General features: G+C 34.3%; 1 protein-coding gene across 2 annotated transcripts; it reads left to right on the forward strand.

The window, feature by feature from the left end:
• Positions 1-3,927: 3,927 nt before the first annotated feature.
• Positions 3,928-19,144, forward strand: LOC149790808 (histidine N-acetyltransferase-like). 2 transcript variants are annotated; one of them, XM_089972868.1, is made up of 4 exons: positions 3,928-4,118; positions 7,032-7,198; positions 7,460-7,693; positions 18,554-19,144. In XM_089972868.1, exons 2-4 carry the CDS (start codon positions 7,043-7,045, stop codon positions 18,557-18,559), a joined length of 396 nt encoding a protein of 131 aa, XP_089828994.1. In that variant the 5' UTR covers positions 3,928-4,118; positions 7,032-7,042; the 3' UTR covers positions 18,560-19,144. The 2 variants fall into 2 exon arrangements, with proteins under 2 accessions (XP_089828994.1, XP_089828993.1); XM_089972867.1 differs by lacking the exon at positions 18,554-19,144 and adding an exon at positions 11,950-13,240.
• Positions 19,145-19,390: the final 246 nt, after the last annotated feature.

Below are 19,390 nucleotides of genomic sequence, written 5' to 3' on the forward strand. Positions count from 1 at the left end.
TTTAGAGCAGCCCACCATATATTGTTTGCGGTTTGAGATTAAGAATGCGCGCACCAGCTACTGCATGTTTGTTTTGTCAATAAGATGTGTTTAATGAAGAATTCCTGTTCTTCATAGTATTACGGATCCTGAAAAGAATTGTATGAGCGAGTGTCTACATAACTAATTTGATATTATATGGTGTGCTATGGGGGGCGGGGCGGTATGTCTGCTTTTTCTATGGGTCAGTTGTGGGTTGTTGTTTTTTGTTTGTTAACCGTGGACGGATTCTTGACCATTTCTAGAGTCAAAGCGTGATCTCATTACGATTACGAGTATCCCTTTCCTCGGAAATACATCCATTACAACCGAGTCGTTCCATACTTGTACATATAAGCTTATGTATCACAACCTCGTGATATTTAACTTGTAAACCGTCAGCTTATTTCGCAAAATGTGAAACCATTATATCATTTATATTATTATATGCTCATTTTTTTCCCCGTTAACTTTACATTGTCGGAATCGTTCAGTATTCCCCGATACTGAATGCGCGCGACAATACACATATAGCATTCACGTGAATAAAGGAACTACTTTCTATTGTAAACAAGCAAAGACGCAGACAGCAGCACTTTTGATTTGTAAACAAATCATATACACTCGCGTAAGAGGCTCTTTACGTTGTGGTTATTTAAATTTGTTTCTGAATGAACTAAAACATGTTTCGTAGACTGTACACACACAAAAAACCCAGCTGTTTTGGCACATTCCGCGTTGATACAATGTTACGGATTTAGGCTAGCTACATTATATAAAAGACGGACGATCATGTCCTTACAAATAACATACAACTGGCAAGGAATATAGTGTATTCTTTATGTGGTGATAAGAATGGCAAAATAAAATATACTTACAGTTTTACATCCTGAATTTCCTCAAAATGTTTTTTCTTAATTCTGCAAATCGGAATTACATGAGCCACGTCATAGGTTTTCGGTCTGGATTACACATTTCAAAAGTGTGCTGTAATTTCTATAAGTCCAATTTCATCCTCCTTACTGCACTCAAAATGAAATACACATTAAATTCCATAGCGTTCTTTTGAAAATTGCAATTGAAAGACTTCATATTTTCCCACGTTATGATTTCAAACATTCAATGACAGAAACAGAAACTCATTTGCAGACGTAAATACGCTTCTCGCGCGCCACTTCAATCCGATGAATTTCATGTATAATTTGCACAGATGAATCCAGTCCAAAATCACAAACTTTCATCGAATCGAAACAAAATACCAAAAATACATTCACTCCAGATCAAATGGAAAAGTCGTTGCAATGCGCATTCATTCACAATATGACTGCAAATTTCAATATTAACTAGACACGCCATTTTCTTTCGAAAGTTATGTCGACCGCGCGACTAAGTTCAAATATATCTGGGCGGAGCTATGTGCGCATTAATAATGATGTCATTTTGTAATGCCAAATCTGCGCTTGTGTATTTAGTTTGGAATACGGCATTCATTCATTTACGTTGTTTCTTGTAGTGTATTTTGTTTCTATAATTTAACCTTAGGTTGAATAAAAAAATGAGCATATAATAAAAAGGTTACTGCATTTGTATGGGAAAATAGAAACTCGTTTTCTCGGAAGGATATACTGCACTCACAAGTTCGTGCAGTATTCATTCCGAAAACTCGTTCCTATTTTCCCATACAAATGCAGTAACCTATACATATTTCATGCTTATTTCTCTTTGCTAGTACAATTGCGTGTTTCTATTTGGAAACTATTCATTGTGTATAAATGATATATTAAGATGAAGTTTCTTTAATTTTACCTGACCACAATTTAATACAGCACAATGCGATTCATTCCACTTTGCTGGGCCTTGATATGCAAAATAACGTTGTCCACGTGACTTTCCATAATAAGGACATATTCTGTCGTATATATCCAAATCATGATGCCATCCTGTCACTACAATCTTTATCTCTTTCGTTAATATCTTTGTAAAGAAAATACTATACCTATAGTTTTTTGTCTACATATACAAAACCAAATCTACGAATATAATAGTTTCGTCACGAGTCGTCCCCATGTAATACCGTCATTTTCTTCACAATGATTTTACAATAGATAAGACTAATAAGAATACATATATCATGTATTCATGTAAATTAAACACATTTAAAACTTTATTTGTACTTTTCTATTTCTTTTAAATAATCTTAGTACCATAATTCTTAACCATGGCGGTGTATTTGTTTAACAAAAAACTTAAAAAATATATAAACTACTGAACAGTATCACCCTGTCCCACGATTCCTAAAAAAATGTATGCGGTACTATGCCAGCATTAGCATACAGATAGCAAATATATCCTATGTATTTTCATTTGTAAAGATGCCATGAGGACCTTTTTTTATATGTATTGCTTCAATAATATCATTAACGAAAAATAAGACTAAAATTTAATTAGGAAACCAATTATGTCACTCACTTTTTCAACAGGTAAAATATTTTTTTAACACACGATTTCAAACGAGCATACACTGATGAATGTATCCACAAGAATTTTACTATGAACTATATTTCTTGACAATAAGACCAAACATTCAAACCACAAACTTCATCTGACCGCTCCGGTAACCTAGTAGTTAGATCGTCCACCTTATATGCTGGAGTTTGCGGGTTCGAACCCCGACCGAGTCACAACAAAGACTTATAAAAATGGTACTAATAGCTGCCTCGAAAGACGTTCAGCATTAAGGGGTTAGTGTAGGACAGGTCGACCTGGTGTCAGCATACTATGCCTGGGTGGGACATCATACTACAAGTCTACGGCATGATGCCCCAGTGCTAATTATCACTATAAACAGCCACATTACAGACATCGTAGCGATATTACTGAAAAAATCTTAAAGCTACGTTAAAATACAAATCACACGCACACAAACTGCAACTAATATTCAATACTTTCGCAAAACATATTCACAATGCAATGTTAACTAAATATCTGAGTAATTTTTGAGATCTTGAACTAAGCCTTTTTATATATTGGACACATTATGGAACTATACAAAAGTCAGGCATTTTATTATACGGCATCAGTAAGAATGGTGCAGTGGTTATGCAATTTCCTTTGAACGTATCGATTACCAAGTCGCTAAGTCAGCTACAATCAGTAAGAATGGTGCAATGCTTATTCAAGTTCCTTCAAACATATCAACTACCAAGTCGCGAAGTCAGCTAGATTTCATTGAAATCAATAATTTTAACACTACTTACAATTTCTATTACATTGACTGGTTTATTCACAATGTAACAATTATTATGATTGATTTCAATTCTTTTTCTGTGACACCGCTTGCAGCAACTTCAACATCTGCAGCGCATACATTCTTTCACAATCGAACTACTGGCAACCAGTCATATGACCAGCATTTTTCGTTACTGTATTACATGCTTCAACATTTATCCAGAATATAATTGGGTTATTTTGTACCTGGAAAATTAATTCTGGCAGCATTTGAATATAGATAAGTTACTTCTCCCTGACCTTCATTTTTCATGTTGACACTGTGTGTACTATAAAATAGAACAAGCAGTCAGATTACATTTACACAATCAAAGAAAATAATTAACACTGAGGACGGTGGAGACCAAAGACAACCGTACTTCACGTATGATCGGAACATATATAAACAATCTAAAACACAATTCAAACTAAGCACGAGCATAATTATTGATCAATTACATGTTAACGGTAGAAAATAGGACATCACATTCAATTGGAGCACATTTACACAATCTTAAGTTTAATTAAAACATTGCGTGACGAAACATACAATATGTATATCTCTTTATTGTGCAGAACTAAAATGGAGAGAAACATGATTAGGCCCTTTATGAACGGTTCCGATTCAGTATGTTAGTGCTCTCAGCCTGTTCCTGGTTCATGATTTAATATCAGACAGATCTTTAAGAATTCACCGAACCAACGAATGACCGCTTTATAATAATTTCTCCTATATATACTGTATTTATTGTCAATTATTACTTCAGACAGCAAGGTCACTGCCAGGTGATTCCATAATTAGAAGTTCGTGATTACGTGCTATCATCAGCAAGGTATGTAAATAATAATACTCAGATTATAAATAATTTTTAATTCCATATGTCTGCTCGAATTTAATTTAATGTTCCCCATCTCTGATCCTGTTGATATAATTGTGCAAAATATTTGCCAAAAGTCTGTAAATGCTAGGTCACCAAAAATTAATACAATATTTTTAAAATACGGTGTCGTTGCATTTATATAATTAGTTCACTTTTGTGAAAACAAGTGAATATTAATATCATTTACTCACGGTTGATTTACGTAAGTTAATAAATTTGTGACAGCAGAATCAGCAACATGCTGTTTGAACGATCATATTTTAAGAAACCTTTTTCCTATGGCTTAATAATTTATTTATTTTCTGTTTTAAAAATTCACAACACTCATGTTCCATACTTTATTTTTGACTATACCTTTGAGTGCATTCGCAGAAATAACTTTTCGTTTCGTTTTCCTCTTGTATGTTTTAAAGAATTTGTTCGCTTCCTCGCCAACAATGCAATATTGCGTGCTTCCAGTGCACTATTGATTTTATTTTTTATTTTTCTAATGACACGAATACACGTTATACAATTAATATTACCGTTGTCTGCCTAACGGACAGCGAGTCCATCGATCCGACTCGTAATATCTGCTGCCTGGAAAAAGGTAGTCTCTTCAGTCAGTTTGCAGTACATTGTACAGCAGCATGTATAATTATAACAATTTCGTGCAGGTTGTACCCATGATCACTCGTCTTTGTTCAAAATAAATCGTAATTGTTTTTAAATCCAGATAATTTCTGTATACCTCGTAAAACACACGATAATCACACAACAATTGTGGTTTGGCTTTTGTATAACTATGCAAACTTGTAGCATACGCATACTTAATTGTAGTCTATTCAGTGATAAGGATGGGAATGAACACGACTGCAAATAATGATTTTCACAAAGTGGATTATGTTATTGACTCTACTCAGTTGTTTCCATTTTTATTAAACGTTGCTATTAATAACAGAGACGAATCATCTAATTTTCTAATCAACAGTAGCCTAGCAATTGCTGATAAATTAAATAATTGTAGTAAAATCGATCAGATTATAAATGATTATGTTTATAATGAATATGTCAGTGCAGGTGGCTTTAGCTATGACTAAAAGAAAGGTAATGATAATGATGGCCAATTTGTTGGACTGAAAGGCACAAATGTGAAATCCTTTCCCCAACGTTTCGAGCAGAACATTATGGAACATGTTCAGTTTATAACTCATGTATTATACCTAAATATCAGCGATTGAGTAAAAAATGTTTTGGTCTTTATATAAGGAAACATTGTGTTGAAACCAAGGCACCGAAAGTCCCGGTTTTACCTTAGGGTTTGCATTCACCAAACAGCGGTAATTTAAACTTTAAAGCAAAGGTAGGTTTACAAACCAAATTATTCATCTAGACGCAAACGTTTCCAGTAAATACACGTTCAAAAGCTTTTGTCAATGGAAAAGGTCATTACATGAAAGGTTAATAGGAGATACTTTTTTACAATCAAGAAATGACCCTAACAATTATGGCAAGTGTTAAAAGAAAAATAATATAGCAGAGTAAAGGGCTGTGAATAAAAAATAACAACGAACAACTGGTTTAATTATTTCTTTTCCTTATTAATGTCGAACAAACCTGAGGATATGAATGACGAGAAGGGTACTGCAATAAATGTAAATGACAATTTCAAACCGGATAAACCGATTTCAAAATCAAGAATTATTTGATACATTTCGCCATTTGAAAAATAAAACTCTTTTTTCAAAGAAGATTAATATCATTTGTTACTAGTTGACCTTATCAAACATTGTTTCATTTCTGAATGTGCTCTTGGATCTTTGAAACCTGTAAATTTCTAAATGATTGGTCAATTTTTTTATATACCTGATATTAAGAATGGCAGCATGAAGGGACCGAACATTTACAGGGGAGTTTATCTGATGAATGTACTGGCAAATTATTCACATCTATTTTGACCAAACGGTTTTATTGATATAATAATCTAAAGTAACAATCTAATAGATCAATATCAGACTGGCTTTAGAAAACGCTACTATAATATATTCAGTCTGCATGCAATTATTCAGAAGTATATATTTAAATCTGGTACAGAAAGGTATTGATGGAAATATTTGACAACTTTCAAAAATATATAAATTTTTGTTTGAAACGGTGTGAGTTACGTATGTTCTGAACTGGCCTGCTCTTGCTGTTGTTTTTGTAGAAAGTTACCAGCTTTCACCTGACAGGTTAGTGTGATGTTTTATGTTGTATGTATCCGTATGCATTTTGTGAAATGCACTTTATTTCATCATAATGTACGGCCACTTATCTTTCTAATTATGAAATTAGTTTGTGTTACTATGGTTCTAATCAAATTTCAAATCCATATTTGACTATTTGTAAAAGAAATATATATCGTCAGATTGTATACAAATTCCAAAGAGAGACTATATACTTTATGTAACTTGAATGTAAATTATTTTTTACTGTACTAGAGCATATATAATTTGTGGTTTCAGGTCCGCTTTTTTCTTTATTACTCTGATTACAAATGTGTCACTCACCCATAACGATATATAGAAATTGAACCCCGCAACAAGTATTTATATTGATCATTTTATACCGAAATATTGTATCAGACTTTTTTACATTGTTAGAGGACCTAACCTGCGCTTTAAATTTAAATTACAGGGAAATCTCTGATATGTAATAATCGTCCTGCGAAACATTTTGGCAGCACTGGCTATCAGTCCAAAAACTGTATGAACTTGTGATTACGTTGAGCATTTTAAAATACCTGCTTTCTAAATAAATATATGTTTTTTTATTAAAGTCTAATTGCCATTTTATATGAACGCAAATGTCATTACATATAACCATCGTATAGCTTTCTATGTTTAGGTTCATTCAACATGGAGATACGAAAAGCAACCACAACAGACAAGGATGCCGTTTTGGCGCTGAATAAAAATATTTACGGTGGACTGGACTATCTCCCGTCCTACTACGATGAGTTCCTGAAAAATCCTGTGGCAATGCCGTTTGTAATCACACTCGATGGAGAAATTGTGATTATCTCTCTCTCTCTCTCTCTCTCTCTAATTCTCTCTCTCTCTCTCTCTCTCTCTCTCTCTCGTCATGCAAATAAAGATATATACCAATAAAAGTTCATCATGATTATATCTGTTGTTTGGATGGCTAAATTGTTTTCACATGAAAATGTGTTTTCTTTGTGTACCTGCCAGCAGCTTGGTGTTGCCGAACTTCTTTGGCATTTCGAAATCTTCATTTGGTCTAAACATATATGCACGATCGCATTTATTTTTCAGATAGGATATTTGTGTGCGTTTGTGGTAGACGACGGAGAGACAATTGTTCACAGGGCTGGAAGAATAAGCCCAAAGTTTGAAGGAAAGGGATATTACAAAGTTCTTAGCCAGCACGTTACCAAAAATGTAATGGAAACATATAATCTGAAAACAAGAGCAATGACGTTCGGTACTGTGAATCTCAAAGCGCTAACTGGTTCATTTAGGGAGACCAATACTTTGATTGCAACAAGGGTAAGTGTCACTCTCACAAATTAATTCAAAATTCCATTGAGTTGTACTGACATTCCTAATGAAATAAATATATTCAATATCAATATTCCGAATACTCAACATAAGTAGAAAAGAATGTTAAGGTGTAACATGTATGTGACCTTAGAAAACTAGAAACTGCATATTAATGGAAGAAAAAATATGGCCTGCTACACTTGACCCTTCAATGTGCTAATATAATGTTAAAAATATTTATGTGATGCCTTGTATATAATTTATAGAATATACATATCTTAAATCGTCTCCTAGCAAATATTTGATATTAAGTAAAGCTATGTTTTGTGTCGGAAGCTTCCAAGTATATTTAAAATTATTTAACTCTGCGGTTTCGATGCAAATAAGCTTATGAACTAAGTGTGATATCATCTTTCATGGTAAACGAATGATACTTGTTAGATATTTTGCTCTATGTTTCATATGTTGTCTATTTGCATCATTTTTAGCATCCTCCTTTTGCAACACTTTTTAAACATGCAAGGAGATTCTTGATTGACTGATTGATTGATATTTTTACGGTGCACCATCACTGTTAGGCTATTTAGCGCCACACAAAATGTTATATGAATGATTATTTAAAAATGATAAAAGGTTCTATATCGACCAGTGATATCAAAACCAAATATATGATGTCTTTATTACTTTTCTTAGGATATTATTTCAAGACCAAATCTTAACATTAACTTATCCCTTATTTGCCATCAATATTTATTTCAAGGTTTACAAAAACAAATTATAAAGGCGTTTCCAGTAAATGTGTAAATTTCAGTACATTGGAAACAGATGGCAAACTTTGACCCATGCTACTCGGTTTTATCTGCTCTCTAATTAAAACATTATTTGCCATCAATATTTATTAAAAGGTTTGCAAAAACAAATTAAAAAGGCGTTTCCACTAAATATGTAAATTTCAGTACATTCGAAACAGATGGCAAACTTTGACTCATGTTACTCGGTTTTATCTGCTCTCTAATTAAAACATTCCTAGACTAGCTCAAGTAAACCCGTACAGCTAGGTAAGAAATCTCCTAAAATCTATTTAAAAAAATAATGATTTAACGCCTGTTCGCATCAACAATTATTTTAACCCATTTAATAAACAAACCTATATATGTTGATAGGATAAGAAAGAAACATGATGACACCTTCACAGAAAGGCCGCATCTATTTAGCACATCTTTTCTCCTACTCTTGATTATAGAAATTGCACGCTTCTTTTCTTCCATACAATAAATTATTAACTTATCTTTCATTTAGAGATTTTTGTCATTTCTGTGAAAGGAATTTTATTACGCAGGTAGTGTTTGAAAAAAGGCATACCCCAATTATATATGCCAATTACTTCAGCTTCCAATCAAAGTAAAACCAATAATCTTATGTCTTGCTATGTTGATGTTTCATAGTCATATCCCACAAGACTATCGTTTCCATCAGCAATCGTTCCACTGTTTGTCTGCTTTATGTTTCTTTACTTAATATATCAAATTCCTCCATATCCCTCCCTATACGTGGTCTAATAATTCTGTTATGCTTAAGAGCAATAGAAAAGTTACTAAACTTTGTGTGAAATTGTTTTTGGTTTTTTAGGTTATGTGCTTGTTCTTTGGTTCAATGCTTGATCACATTGCTGGCATTGAGTATTCCGACATTCTTTTATGAAAGACCACGTGACAGTTATATATTAATGCTACATGGCCATCTCCAATACATTCACTATTCTAATTTATTTGATGTTGCATAACATGCGGCCAGGCTTAATTCATATTTCCAAAGTTTCATATCTTACTGTGCCATATATATCCTCAGCAAATCACCAGTATGGATTGGAAACTACACTTAAATCAAGCTGCTTAGTGGCTAATATATAAAACTATCATTTTCTGTATAGCATAACATTAGAGAGAGCTACCATTGCTCTGTGAGCTCTCACACTAAACCTGGCTGAAGGGTAAGGAATGCTCCTAGTTTGTTTTGTTTCTTAAATCCAGTTTCCATGATTTCTTTGTATAAAGGTTTGGATGTCTATGTTGGCTTTATTGCAATGGTTATTGGTGTGTGGTAATGAAAGTGAGTATGAACTGGAGAGTTAAGCGAAACCGTCTAAAATAATTGTAAACCTGGTAATACGGCCTAAATGTGCTTTTGCAGGAAGGTTCCATTTCGGGCTTTTGATTTGGCATACAAAAGCTGGTATGATTATTCAATTTCGGCAAGCTTTCTTAAAATGTAATTGGATGAAAACCCCTTTTTATTGCGACGTTTAATAAATTAGTTGATAATGTTTAAAAACTGGTATAGGATAAAGGTTAATACGTTTTAGAATATTGTCATTTACACCCATATCCAAATAATCAGGTAATGAACTAATATATATATATATATATATATATATATATATATATATATATATATATATATATATATTTGTTGTTGTTGTTGCTGTGGGGTTTAACGCCATTTTTCAGCACACGATAGGCTATATATGGCGGCCAGTATTAATGGTGGAGGAAGAACCCGGGAAAACCCCAGAAAGAACCACCGACCCACGAGAAGCTACTGGCATGCTTTCTCACATACCTACATTGGCTGAATCTGAGACTCGAACCGGCGCAGACAGAGGTGAGATGGCAGTGATCCGTAACGGAGAACGATTTAGACCACTTGGCCACTCGGGGCCCCTATATATATATATATATATATATATATATATATATATATATATATATATATATATATATAAACACGCAGAAAGCAGAGCCTTAGAAATGGTTCAACCTTGCACTCTGGAAAAGATTATTAAAGCATCTAAAGAGAAATAGGCCCACTGACTGGTTGCACACTATGCATAAGAAATATCACCATGAGATCACAGAGAGAACATTAATGCATTTATTTTCCTGTAAGTTATGGACTGCTGCAAAACATGTAATAAAGTACAATCACGGCCATCTAGCAAAGTAAGACACAATGTTTAAACATCGTCCAAATAGTAACGTGTGATACTCACCAGCAGCAATGTTTTGGTTATGAAACACTATTGCTGACAGACGTGGCATTTATCAAATCATGTTATTATTAAATTGTACTTTGTTCCAGGACCATAGTGCAGGAAATCTTTTGCATTTGTTTCAGGCATAAAAACACAAAACCAGCTGTTGGTAATTAGAACAAAACCCTAAACTCGAATTAGATCCTAGTATATTCATAGGGTAATTATTACGAATCTTTAGGAGTTAAATTTTTTTCTCAAGTCTCTTGTTCCTAATTCGACATAGAATGCACAAAAATAAATAATACATTTTCTATGAATCATTTAGGACAACACTTTTCCCATATTGTGTTAGTTCTGTGGCTGTTCAGTCTAAACCACAACAGGGCATTTGAAATTTATATACGTCTGTCATTTATTAACTACTGAAAATTAAACCATATGTTTGGGTGATTCTGTTTTAAATGTCGACAACTCTGCACAGTCCATTACAGATTATCAGCGCACACTGGTCAAAATAAATATATATGCACTTTGTCATTAATATCTGTGGTTGGAATAAATGTTTTATTTTATTTTGCCTTATTTTGGGCCTGAGAGTTTCTTGAGACTTCTGAGTTCAGATTCAACATGTATACATATATATATTGAAACTGAGTAAAATGTAGCATATTCTTCCATCCAGTTGCACCAATCTCTCTGTTATGTAGTTATTTTATTTTGTAACTGATGATCTCAAGTTTTAAAACAAATTTGAGTTTTACATAGCAAAGCTTTCTATGCTTCCTGAAATATTTTATTGATTTGGAGTTAAACGCCATTTGTCATCAAGCATATGACATACATGGTGGCCAGTATATCTGGGGGATGAAAAACCACGGAAAGCTACTTGCAAGTTTTCTAAAGTACCCATGTGGGGACAAACCGAAGCTTCTAACCCCCCACGGACAGAGATTAAATTTCAGTGATATGTAAAGGCGAGCGCCTTCGACCACTCGGCAACCCGGTGCCGTATGAAATGCCTTTATTAAAGATTCTAGAATGTTGACGTAAACATGTTTAATATAACCGCCTAAGGTAAGTTGAAAGCATACTTTCCTTCTCTGCTGTGCTGTTTCGTATATATTTTGGAAGTGTGGGAGGTATTTAGTTAATTATGTATTTATTTATTAAGTGATATCACGCAGAAAGTAATCTGCATCATCAATGTTGAATTCCTCTTTTATGCCAGGACTTGGTCAAGTACGTGGTGTTACCGTCTTACCTCAACGAATACTTGGATCTGCTTGACACCTTTTCTCACAAGAATGTATCTGTCTATGACGTGCAAGCATATTTTGATATAGAGGTCGTGAGAAAATACCTGTTTCCTGAAGACAGAATAATCGTTGACTGGGTCCCATATCGATTGTTTTCTTCGAATCTCCCCCTGCTGGATAAAAAGAACACGGTCTGTGTTTCTGACGTCAAGGTTGATGATGAAATTGTTTCAGGTCTACTATCAATAGCAACATTCTATAAGGCGTCCCGGCCCGGATATGCTTACTTATTGGAACTCTACGGGACTGATATGAACAGCGTGCGCTACCACATCTTATCTCATTTACGGTTTATAGCCACAACGCTGGATGATTTAGTGTATGTAATAGTTTTCGTTAACAGACAATGTCAAAAAGAACAATTCTTTGATGATTTTGCTGAATACGGACTTGTCAGATGGACTGATCCAGATTATAAGACATCTTTACAATGTTTGTACGAAAGCAGTTTGTGACAAGTGTGCATTTGGATTCTAAATGTAGCAGAAATCGTGTAAACAAATCAGAGAAAAAAGAAAATAATTAATGAAATATGATGCAAATATTTAACATTTAGGTAAAAGTTACATACGATATGCTTGTTTAGGGGATTTCGTTTGGACAATTTGATGTTATCAATATATTACGTCTTGTAAGATGAGGGAGGATTCATGTAAAGGAACGCTCCAGACTAAAAGTGCATGAATACATGGTGTTCAGTATTGGTCCATGGAAATTAATGTATATGCGTATGATGTTTCTACTTGTTTGCAAATCAGACACCTTCCTTGGTTCGTATAGTTTGTTGTCCATCATCATTTGCTTCCCTTGTATATTTCAGTGTCCCTTTGTATCTCCATGTGTGTTATATTGTATAACTTTTTCTGCATTTTGAACATTAACCGTGTTTAAAGACATGCTGTTCAAATGTATTTTGTTAAAGTACTTGAGCTGTTTGAAAAGGTTAATAGAACAGTTTCAGGTAATAAAGCTGTAAATTGATAGAGCTATTCAAAAAGCATGTTCGTATACAGTTTATACGTACATAGCAAAATAGATGTTTATTATGTCTACGTAGCGATGGGCTTTGACATTGTTATATCGACTGCAACGATTTCTGTATAATTGGGGTTCATGCGTATGAATACATATAAGCATATTTGCATTCTGTTAAAATGTAAATGTGTGTACTGAAGAAAATGATATAAATGTTTACCTCTTGAATCATTAATTCCGTTTTGCTTCTAAAAGAACCTACGTAAGCAAGATCATGACATTAGTTTATTATTAAAAATAATTATTTTAATTTATTACGTTAATTAAGTTATGTGATAAGCAGATAGGGAAAACAATATATTGCATCATCCGCAATATACTGCGTACAAACATGTACTGGCGTAATGATTACAACAATAGCAGTCAACTTAATACTCTCTTCAACTCCTTACACTCCTATCGTACGTTTGAATATGTAAGCAAAGGGACACTCTCAAATGCAATTGTTAGCCAAACAGGAACTCCTTGGTTGACTTATGCGTATGACGATGTCACTCAAACACATCACGCCTATTTACTGGTTGATTTAACACCCACCATACCATATTATTTCCGATTTTCTACCCATGTGGTATGTAGAATGAGGGCTAGTGGTTTACTCTTTCCCCTCGGCTTAAACAAATGAAAAAACCTTCTTGTCTGTGTCACAAATCATCAATACGACTTCCCTTCAATATCATTTTCCAGCCAAACTGATTCGTGGCCCTGCACGGTATCAGTCGCAAAACAATTATCTACAAATGAGTGTCCATGTGTTAGAAGCCAGTCTCAAAAACACTTTACGATGGTTTACGCTGAAAGTACTTCAATTACTTCAATGCATCATTCGCATCGCTGATCATGTTGACATGCCGGCATTTTGAGTTCGATCAGTCACTCGATCATATGATGAAATTTGTATTAGTGGTATAACGGAACGGCTAACTGCATTTTACCTACATTTTGTTATTCTAAATCTACCAGAAATTGTATCATTCAAATATCATTTTCAATTTCATTTTGTTTAAATAATTAATTAAATTGTTATATTTAACATATGGGGACTAGAGTTGTCTGTCCTATGTCTTTGCTTAAATCGCTGCTATTACATACATTAATTTCATACTTTATATTAATAATTACTCTGTCTAAGCAACAACACCGTGTTCGATCATCTCACAGAAAAACAAAGCAATATAACAGGTGGAGGATCATATCAAAAGAATATAAACATCAGAGAACTCTGATGGTTACATTTAGTATTCATGTAGACATTATATACTATATCCTTGTGTAGGGGATTTCGTCTTTACAACTTGATAAGATAAATATATTACGTCTTAGACAGATGATGAGGAGGGGTTCAAGTAAAGGAAATCTTCTGAGTAAATGTGCTTGAATACATGGTGATCAGTTTTGGTCCATGGAAATTAATGTACATGTGGATGATGTTTCTACTTGTTTGCAAATCAGACACCTTCCTTGGTTCGTAAAGTTTGTTGCAAATCATTATTTGCTTTCCGTTTATATTTCAGTGTAGCTTTGTATCTCCAAGTGGTTCATATTTAATAATTTTCCTGCAGTTTGTTCAATAATCGTTTATAACAACTTGATGTCCATGTATTTCGATAAAGTACACGAGCCATGTTTAAAAAATTGCATCGAAAATATTTCAGGTAATAAGGCTGTCGTTTGATACAACTATCATATTAGCATATTCGAATGCAGTTTATATTTATGCAGCAATATAGATGGTGATCATATCTATTTAGTTACTTCACATTTTGTTATCAACTACATTGTTTTTCGTATAATTGGATTCATACGTACTACTACATATAAGCACAGTTTTGTTCTATTGAAATGTAAATGTTTATCATTTGCAGTATTAATTCAGTTTTGTTTCTCAAAGAAACTACATATGCAAACTAAATAATTTGAATTGTATTTAAATTAATCTTTTTTGGATTGCTTTATTAATTTGTTAAATGATAAATAGATAAGGATAAAAAGCTATTGTTTCGTGTTGAATATAATGGGAACATGCGGTCATGGAATAATCACATTACTACAGCAGGTGAATGACAGCCGCTTCTACTCCTTACAGTCCTGTTGTAGTTTGAAAATGTAACCAACACAAATCCCCTGTAAGTAAAAGGGATATTTTCTTGCTAGCATTCAGACACATACAAGAGAGCGAATGCGATAGTACTAAAGATTTTATCCTACTTGAGTCAATTATTCCAAAACATTAATTAGAGTAGTATATATGAAAACCTGGCAGCCGTCTATATGTATTGTCTGAAATTATGTATAGAGGGTTTAACTGCTCCAATATTGGGCTTACACAAAGTAACATGAACATAGAAATTGTTCAAATCACTAAAGCTAACATGATATAGAATAAAACAGTTTCAGAACAACACATAAACATAATTAATTCGTTAAAATATGTCAAAAGCTGGTGATTCGTTCGATATTAGTATAATACATTTTCGTGCTTCGAACGTCATACTACAGAAAGGTTTCATTCGGAAACTGGAAATGATGAGTACAGACTTTAAATGAAGTGCTTGTAAAACGCAAGTAAAAATTCCACATAATTTATGTCATCAATTCCAGTGAACGACTACCTTGTACAAAGATATTATCTTTTGGGGTGTTTCAAAACCGAAAAAGGGGAAGAAAAAAACAGAGTAGGCTAACAGTGCTCATACTATTTACAATTCATAGATAATCAAAATTCACTATCAGGATATTGTCACAGATAAAGCCATGTAGATTTATATATAGTATCATCTTCTTTGTTATTATGTCCAAATGTTTTGCAAAAATAAAACCTACTTTTGTGATAAGACCTGAGAACACACATCATGTGCATGATGTATCCAGATTACAGTGAATATAGAATACTGCGAGTCTCGTGTTTAAGAAATATTCTCTTTTAGATGACTGCTCATAGATTCCGGCCTTGAGAGATGTCCCCTTAACATCCAGTAATACATGTGTGGCTACAGCGGTAAAATGAAAATGGCTCATGTTCGAGTTTATTATTGTGAAACATTTCACCCATATGCTAAGTTGTTTTACAAAATGTCGTTATCACTTTTTCTGATACTTATTTTGAGTAATCGATCCAGGTTCTGCACATCATTTATTAATCCAGCGCATAGAGATTTAAATAGACTTAACTTGAAAAATTATGGAGTTGATGTTATTTACACCTACAGTGGTTAAAAGAATACACGCTATTTGGAACATAATAAGGATTAATGGCATAATGTTCATGCAATGATGGGGGCAAAACAACTTCTTAGAAGTTACAAGTGCGCCTAGCTTAATTATTCAGTTATAGATGCAATTTCTCAGGACAAATGTTTCACGATGTACAATTTTAATGCTTGCATAAAAGATTCAATAACACAATTTACCAAGACATTGCACACCACAATGTGCAGATATACCAATTTGTAAGCTGTAACCATTCATGTGGAACTCACATTTAATATTTAGTAAGGATCTATATTTAAAGTATGCAAATAAATTGAATAAATTAACGTTGCACTGTGCCATTACCCAGGCAAAGGTTTGTGCTATAGAGGAAGTTCATTCGCAATATGTACAAGACGCTCGATCGTATAACACTAACACATATTTTGTTCCTGGGTAGTAAGTGTTATTTCGTAATTGCTTATGCATAAAAGCATACAAAATGATTATTATTCCACACAAACGTTGCTTTTGTGACCAGGACAGAGATATTGTGAAATTTACCTATTTCCAGTCTGAAAACAGGCGATGGTTGTGTCTGTTCGTTCACATAAAGTCAGAAGAAAACAACATATGAATCTAAATTAACACGTAATTATACTAAAATGATACTAAATGACCACAATAGATTTAGAAGTGAGTAGGCTTTCAAGATGTATGGTTATACTCTAAATCATTTTCATGAATCGGGGCCCAAGTGGTCTAAAGCGCTCTCCGTTACGGATCCATGCCGTCTCATCTCTGCATGGGTTAGAGTCTCGGATTCGGCCAATGTGGGTATGTGAGAAAGCTTGCCAGTACCTTCTCGTGGGTCGGTGATTCTTTCCGTGGTTTTCCTGGATTCTTCTTCAACCATTAATACTGGACGCCACGTATAGCCTCTCATGTGCTGAAAATGGCGCTAAACCCCACAACAACAACAACAACATCTTCATGAATCAGCACCCAAATGTAGTCTCCTATCATGTTCTCGTTATACTGTCCTTGGTAGTGGCATTCAAAGTCCTGGTGGAAGCGCTTGCCTTGCTCCTTCGAGTACTCTCTCTTGTTCTCCTTGAATTTATCAAGATGAGCATCAAGGGTATAGATAGGCTGTAGACTCCTAATTTAGAGCTCTGAAAAATTGTTTCATAAGGCCATGTTGGATGTGCAGTGGATGCATCATCACTTTCCGGGGTCCACCATTTGCTCCCACTTGACGTTGTTCCGACCCACCGAGAACTCGGTGCGCTGTGGTCAGTCCCTCGTGTGGTAATGCGCCTTGGTGTCCCTGCTGTCTGAAAGGAAAATAATAGCAGGGAAACTTGCTAAAACCGTCTTGGAGACCCATAAAAGAATGCCACCGTTGTGAAGCCACCGATGACTTCCCAGCCGTACTCATCATACTTCAATGCGTGCAGCAAGGTCGTGATGCGGCTGTGATCCTCTTTGAGGTGTGCAGAGTGAGTTAGGGGAAGAGACGGGTACATGTTCATTATTATGGAGCAGCACGGCATTCTGGTTACTGGCGATTCCGATTGCCTCGAACATGCTAGCCACATTGTAACAGAAGCAGAGCCCATGTTAATGGGTGAAGAAGCTGGAGAAAGCTTGGTGACTCTTCTACTGATCTGCGACTTTCACACTTTCATCCAACACGTTCCACTGCTTGAGCCTAGAAGTTAAAAGCTTGGCATTAGACTTGGTGAGACCAATATGATCAAGTCGTTGGGGTCTTTTTGGTTGGGGGTAGTAAGGGTTCATCTCCTCAGCTCCACCTCTACAATCTGGATCTACAACGTCTTCCTCGCTCTCTGGCTTTCTACTCTCTTTTAAAGAGGGATGCTCTCTCTCTCCTTAAGAGTGGAAAAAAGTTCAGGGCAGTGTGTCATCCGGGGCGATGGATGAAGAAAGGTCCGGATACGTGATAGCAGGTGCATTCATGCCTGTCCGACAATTGGAATGGTCCACCACGCAGAAGTAGTAATTCCTTGAGCGGTCAGTGGGTTCTCGCCACATTCTTGGTATACCGAACTTCATTGCTCTTTTCCCTTCTGTACTATCTTACAAAAAAAAAACATTTATTTCACCCACGACTAATGTGTAAGAGATTCGCGCAACATTTTTCATATTTATTTTGTTTCAAAATATTGAAAATTGTGAAACATTTTAAAATTACAACTTTTACAATCTTAAAAATGTATTTTAAAAAATTATAACATAAAATTCAGATTTTTTTTTTCTTTTTTGCAGTGCTAGCAGGTGAAATGAGGTGCCCATGGTTTGTATTGATGCCTGACAGGCATGTCGAAATATGCCTAGTAGGCCTCGCACGTCTTAGCTGATGCTTCTGTCCTGATAAATCACACATCTTAGTTGATGCTAATGTCATGATAAATTGACAGCTGACATAGCACAGTGCGTCTGCCGAATGCTTCCAGTCTGTTGATGACATCTCAGAAAAATGCAGATATGTATCTACTTAGGCAGCTGAAATTAAACTGAACTGTTGGAATTAAGGCTCTTGCATTTATAATACTATTTATATTACTGGTAAGTTCTACAAGGTTCTAGAAGTTACTCCAAGATTACTCAGCACTGAATCTATCTGGAATGTTCTGGAAAATATGCAAATTTCACATGTCACTGTCCTTATCACAAAAGCAAAGTTTGTGGGGAATAATAGCAAATTTCTATACTTTTGAGGCATAAGCAATAGGAACTAACACGTATTACCCACGAACACAAGAGAAAATGATAGGGAAATAAGAAAAAAAAATGTAACCTGTCAAAAACATAATGATCAAGCAAAATAAATGAAGTTATAATTAGACTACAATGGATGAAATGCTATTATTATAAAGAAAACTTTATATATATATATATATATATATATATATATATATATATATATATATATATATATATATATATATATATATATATATATATATGTATGTATGTATAGTACTGGAGATAAGTTTGTACTAAAATATTTAGTGTATTTGGTAAGCGATATTTGTGTAATTCATGTATTCTAGAAAGGTATGTGGTTCGGATATTAGTTTATATTCGATTTCACAAATTCTT

This window comes from Sinohyriopsis cumingii, chromosome 10, assembly GCF_028554795.1.
Source record: "Sinohyriopsis cumingii isolate HCF-2022 chromosome 10, ASM2855479v2, whole genome shotgun sequence".
In the NCBI taxonomy this organism is placed as follows: Eukaryota; Metazoa; Mollusca; class Bivalvia; order Unionida; family Unionidae; genus Sinohyriopsis; species Sinohyriopsis cumingii.

Bases quoted from the DNA above. Each gene is read 5' to 3' on its own strand.
- LOC149790808 (XM_089972867.1), top strand. From the start codon at position 7,043: ATGGAGATACGAAAAGCAACCACAACAGACAAGGATGCCGTTTTGGCG. The intron at 7,199-7,459 runs GTGATTATCTCT...TTTATTTTTCAG, and splicing joins TCACACTCGATGGAGAAATT to ATAGGATATTTGTGTGCGTT. The intron at 7,694-11,949 runs GTAAGTGTCACT...CTTTTATGCCAG, and splicing joins ATACTTTGATTGCAACAAGG to GACTTGGTCAAGTACGTGGT.